Raw genomic sequence first — 4993 nt, 5'->3', positions numbered from 1 at the left:
CACTCAGCCCCGTAAGCAAATGACTGAGCCACATGTCTCCCCTTCAGGTCTCACGTGGCACCGACAGTTTCTTCTGAGAACAAGGGGGAGGGCCGGGCCACGAGCAAGTGGGAGCCTCGCCGTAAGCTGCCAACCCCCGGGGCCCAGAGGACGCGGGGCGACGTCACCCGCAGGTGTGGGTCCCGGGGCGCGAGGGGTTGGTGGGTTTGTGGTCGAAGGCAGACGCCCCGGGAAGAAGGGGCCTGGACCCGCCCGCGGCGGCCCCCCGGCGGTGTGCCCACAGACGTTGCTGGTTGTCTCTGTTGGGGGCAGACCCGGGGGCAGACCCCGACGCATGTGTGGGCCCACCGGCAGGTGTCTCGCGAGCGGGACGGAGGATCCCACCCTTGGTCTTACCCACCCCATGAACGGCTGGAGAAGGGACGCGGCCGCAGTCACGGCTCCTGTTCACGGGTAGGATGTCAGGTGTGCGGAGACAGCAAACGTGGACCAAATGCCCCATGACCTGTAAGTGTGGGGGCGACAGATTTGGGGGGAAAGTGCTCTCGGCCGGAAGGCGCTGGACCGCGGCTGGACTCGCCTGGGGGAGCACTGAATTAGGGGACGCCACACGGGGAACCCAGACACATGGGGGTGCTGGTGTGGGTGGTGCGTCGCAAGCCTGGGCTCCTGCCTGACCCCTTCAGAAAGCCGGTGACCTTGAGGGTTGGTGACAATGCTCGTTCTGGAGGGTGCTGTGCTTGGAGAGGGGATTTGCCTGGTCCTCCCCAGTTGTCTGCAGGCCCCTGCTGCCGGACCCTCCGCTGGGAGGCTGGACTCTAGAGCCGTCCCTGGCCCAGGAGGGGATGTGGCCCTCGTGCACACATGGCAGCCGGTGTTCCACGTGGCACCCTCCAGGGTCACGCCGGGGTGGACACCATGGGACCCCGGTCAGATGCTCAGCACGGGTCCGAGGGCCGGCCACTGTCGCGTGCTGTGGGCTGACCACACCTGGCCGGCGTGTTTGGGCAGGAAGGTGGCCGGTGGGGGAGCGCGGCCCCAGTGGGGGAGGGTGCCGTGTGCAGCCAGCCGCCCCGCCCCGTCTGGGCCTGCCCTGCTGCACCACCCTGTCCTCGGGGCTCCCCGGGTTCTGTGTCCTGACGGGGAGCTCTCATTCCTGGCCCTTGGTGTCTCCCGCCAGGTGACAGACTCCCGGGACCGTGGCCCCCGCTACGACCTTGCCTCCGGCAGAACCGCAGCCGAGATGCGGGATAAGCCACCGTGCCGTTGGGGCTGCCGCTCCGTGCCTGCAGAGCAGGGAGGTCACGGAGGACGGGCCGCGCAGACACTGGGGGCCCTTTCTGTGGTGTCGCTGTCTCTGCCCCCGCGACACCCCCCGTAGGCTGCTTGCCTGAGGCAGACCCGTGGTATCAAGTCGCTTCTGGGGTTTTCGGGATCACATGTGCAGAGCCCGTGTGCCTGTGCATGGGGTTCGTCTTCCCAACGGCAGTGAGCGGCCGGAACAGAAGGCACGTTCCGTGGGGCGGACGTGGGGTCGGTCACAGAAGGCAGGAGGCGCGCGTCCATCCCCGGTGGGGTGGGGGGGACGCCCGTGGAGCGAGGTTTGGTACGAAGTCCTCTCTCTGACGGGTTTCTGGACAGAAGTTTGCTTTTTACTTACGCATCCCACTAATTTGCGCCGCTACAGACTCGTAGCAACGGAAGCGACCTGGATGTTGAAATCAGTTTGCCTCTTTGCGGAGACACTAGGTCCGGGGGAGACGTGGGGCTCCGGCGTCCCACGGCCCCTCCTGGCGTCTGTCCTAATGAGAAGGTAGGGCCCGGCATGGCCCCCCGTGCACACGTGCTCTCCCTGTAGGTGAAGATGTCACAGCGTCCTTTGTTGGGACTCCCCACATCCAAGGTGCCATGAGTCCTTCTGGCCAGACCAATTCCCTCACTGCAGGGAGCGGAGCCGCAGAGCCCCTGGCCCACGGCCCCGAAGGCCCCCAGCCGGGCAGCAGGTAGGAGGAAAGCCAGTGGCGCGGCCGGTTCAGACGGCGGCTTCGAGGTGCCTTCACTTTCTGTTTGGGCCGGTGACGCCCCTGAGGTCCCCACGTTGAGGCTGGCCCTCCTCGCTCTCATGGGGCCCGGAAAGGTGACCAGACCAGGGAACACCTTGCAGGCCAAGTGGTGACACCAGCCCCACGAGGGGAAGGGCCAGTGGCAGGCACGCGGTGCCTCGGACACCTCGCTCAGATTCTGCCTGGAACCCCCCTTGGTGGACCCGAAGGGCCCTCAGCTGTCCAGCACCTCCTTCCCCCGCGCCGTAAATCAGGGACATCTGCTTCCTCACTGCGTCGCTTCCGTCTTCCGGGGACACGTTGTCTCGGCCGCGTGAGCACAGGGACTGGACGCCATCCAGCTCCGCCGTCCGGCTTTCCGCCCTCCCCCTGCAGGGTGTCAGCCCTTCTCTGCCCGACACCGGACCCCCAGCCCCCAGGGCGGGATGCCTCGCAGGCCCGAGGGCGGGGGCCGGGTCGGGGCATTCTGGTGGGTGCGTGTGTATGTGAAGATGTCCACGCCGGCCCCTCGTGCTCCCACGCTGCTGGGCTGTGCGGGCCCCGGGCAGAGCTTCACAGGGCAGCTGTGTCCTTCGCTCCCGCAAATGTTGACGGAGCCCCGCCTGAGGCCCCGGGTGCTGGAGGGCACTGCCCCTCCCCCCAGAGGAACACAGGCCCCGTGGCAGATGGTGCCAGAGGTGAGCAGGGGCCCTGGGGCCTGGGGATGGGGTCTGGAGAGAGGGGCCTGCTGGGGGCGGGGTCAGGAGAGGAGCCTCCCCCCAGGCACTGAGGAGGGGCTGGTGGGGCCTGGGCGTGGGGCAGGCCCAGAAGAACCCCCGTGCGGGCTGAGCAGACAAGGGCTGTGGGAAACGGGCCTCGGACGGCGGGAGGGGCGGCGGGAGGGGCAGGCCTCTGGGCTCCCAGGCCACGCGGTCCCTTCCCATTGGCGTCAGCCTCCAGCAAGGGGCTGGGGGTCTGTCCATGGGGCCTCCCGTTGTCCCCCACAGACCGCCCACCCGGCTGGAGCCCCTTCAGGCGTCAGGGACAGTCTGGGGATGCAGGAAGAACCCCGCCCCCTGCCACTAAGGCCACCTTCAGTAGGACTGATGTTTTAAATTCAACAGTATTTTTGAGGAAAGACAGTCCGCGAGGTCGGGCTGCCATCCGTGGAAAGGTGGCCGCGGGGCAGCCCCTGCTGGGTCTGTCGGGATCGGCGGCTTCTCTGCAGACCTGCGCCCCAAGCCAGAGGAGGCCCGTCCTCACGGCGCAGGAGGTGCCAGGCAGCTGGTCGTGCTCGGGGAGCTGTGGCCCCAGGCGACGTGCAGAGGTGTCCACCGTGACGCGTCTCAGGGGTCGTGCTGGGTCGGGATCCTGCGCATTCGACCCCATTGCGTCCGACTCGCAGGAAAGCTGCAGGAACACTGCACGACATTTGTTAGGCGCCCGGTTGCCGGTGGCCACGTGACCTCGGGCGCTTGCTGTTTTAGCCTGAACCTTTTGTTTGTTCATCTTCTGCTGCCTTTTACGTGACATCTGCCTTGGGGACAATTTCCAGTGGGTCTGACCCGACTGAAAGTATTTCCTCCAGATTTGCCAGGAGTCTCCTGCATGGAAATCCGACTTCCTGGAATTATTACTCAGTCTTCCTCAGTGAGCCGAGCTGTCCATTAACCAGGAGCGCATGTCTCCGTTCCTATCGAGTTCTGGAATCTTCCAGCCGGGGCCATTTCTGTTAGAAGGCTTGCGTGTGAGCTCTGGGCCGTGTTTGTGTTTGGTGATGGATGGAGCCCTTTGGGCCTAAAATTAGTCCTGGAACCACCACGTGGGCTGTTCGGGCTGTTTCTTCTGCGTCTTATCAGGGGGCATCTCCCTCCCCCCCCCCAGATATGCATCCGGTCACCATCACTCTCCTGGCCCCGAGGCCTGTCAGGTCGCAGCAGAAGTTTCTGGGGACCAGACGAGAGGGTGCTGCCCCCTTGTCCCGCGGCCGCCGTCACACAAGCAGGCTGGGCCATTTTCTCATCAGCCATGAGCCATGACCCCACACCCTGCGGCTCCCTGACCAGCCGGATGGGGCTTGGCTCCGTGTGGCGTCGTCCAAAGCCGCATTTCCTCGTGGGCAGTGGAAGCAGCGACATCTGGCATGGCCACGCAGATGGCTCCCTGAGGTGTTCCTCCAGCCCAGACCCGTCCCCTGAGCTCAGGTCTCGCCATGCACCGCCATCCCCCAGAGAGTGTCCCCCCCAGCCACTGAGGTCGCCCCTGGGTCCATCCGGTCCTGGGTCTCATGGACCAGGTTCCCACAGGTGGTCTCGGGCCAGCACTGGAGCTGCCATCCCGACAGCCCCCCCATCCTGAGCTGTGCCCCGCCCACGGTCACACGAGAGGTGCCGCGCGGCCTGCAAAGGTCCTTCCTGTGCCTGGCGGGGTTGCGCCCAGTCTGGCAAACACACGACTCCGCGAGTGACGTGGCTCCGTCACGTGGCCTGGCCCCCAGTGCCCCACGGGCCCATGTCCATGCGGACGGGTCAGAGCCGTGGTTCTCATGGGGCCTGTCGCCCTGGGGACACTGACGTGCCTGTAGACCCTGCAGTGACGGTGAGCAGCCGGCAGCAGTGGGGACGGTGCTGGTGGACAGCCAGCGCTGCCCACAGCAGCCGCACAGTGTCCTGGTCGGGAGCCTGGACTACCATCAGCCCGTCCCCTCCAAGCCCTGCAGGGACTCAACTCAAATCCTCCCCTAACCTCTCGGGCTCCGTGTCCCCTCACCGGCCCTGCGCGACACCCCTTCCTTCACCCAGAGGGGCCCGCGCCGCTCCCTCTTCCTCTGTGGCCCGGGCCGCTGACTTCCTGGGGCTCCAGGCCTGCTGTGGCCTTGGCCTGCAGCCTCGGCCCCGGAAGCTGCCAGTGCACGGGGAGCATCTCGGCTGTGCAGCCGCGTCCTTGGAGAA

At 66.3% G+C, this 4993-nt stretch overlaps 1 protein-coding gene across 1 annotated transcript; it reads left to right on the top strand.

Annotated features, from left to right (window-relative positions):
• Positions 1 to 627: 627 nt before the first annotated feature.
• On the top strand, positions 628 to 3850 carry LOC132022171 (uncharacterized). The gene is made up of 5 exons (XM_059407513.1): positions 628 to 705; positions 1181 to 1282; positions 1946 to 2003; positions 2165 to 2740; positions 3167 to 3850. Exons 1-5 carry the CDS (start codon positions 628 to 630, stop codon positions 3505 to 3507), a joined length of 1155 nt encoding a protein of 384 aa, XP_059263496.1. The 3' UTR covers positions 3508 to 3850.
• Positions 3851 to 4993: the final 1143 nt, after the last annotated feature.

This window comes from Mustela nigripes, chromosome 7 (genome assembly GCF_022355385.1).
Source record: "Mustela nigripes isolate SB6536 chromosome 7, MUSNIG.SB6536, whole genome shotgun sequence".
Lineage (NCBI taxonomy): Eukaryota > Metazoa > Chordata > Mammalia > Carnivora > Mustelidae > Mustela > Mustela nigripes.
Note: the sequence above shows the minus strand (reverse complement) of the source record. Positions and strands in the feature narration are given on the sequence as shown.

Coding starts and splice junctions, on each gene's coding strand:
- LOC132022171 (XM_059407513.1), top strand. CDS start 628: ATGGGGGTGCTGGTGTGGGTGGTGCGTCGCAAGCCTGGGCTCCTGCCT. Junction 2,004..2,164: donor GGCCCCCAGCCGGGCAGCAG/GTAGGAGGAAAG, acceptor AACACCTTGCAG/GCCAAGTGGTGACACCAGCC. Junction 2,741..3,166: donor CGTGGCAGATGGTGCCAGAG/GTGAGCAGGGGC, acceptor TAAATTCAACAG/TATTTTTGAGGAAAGACAGT.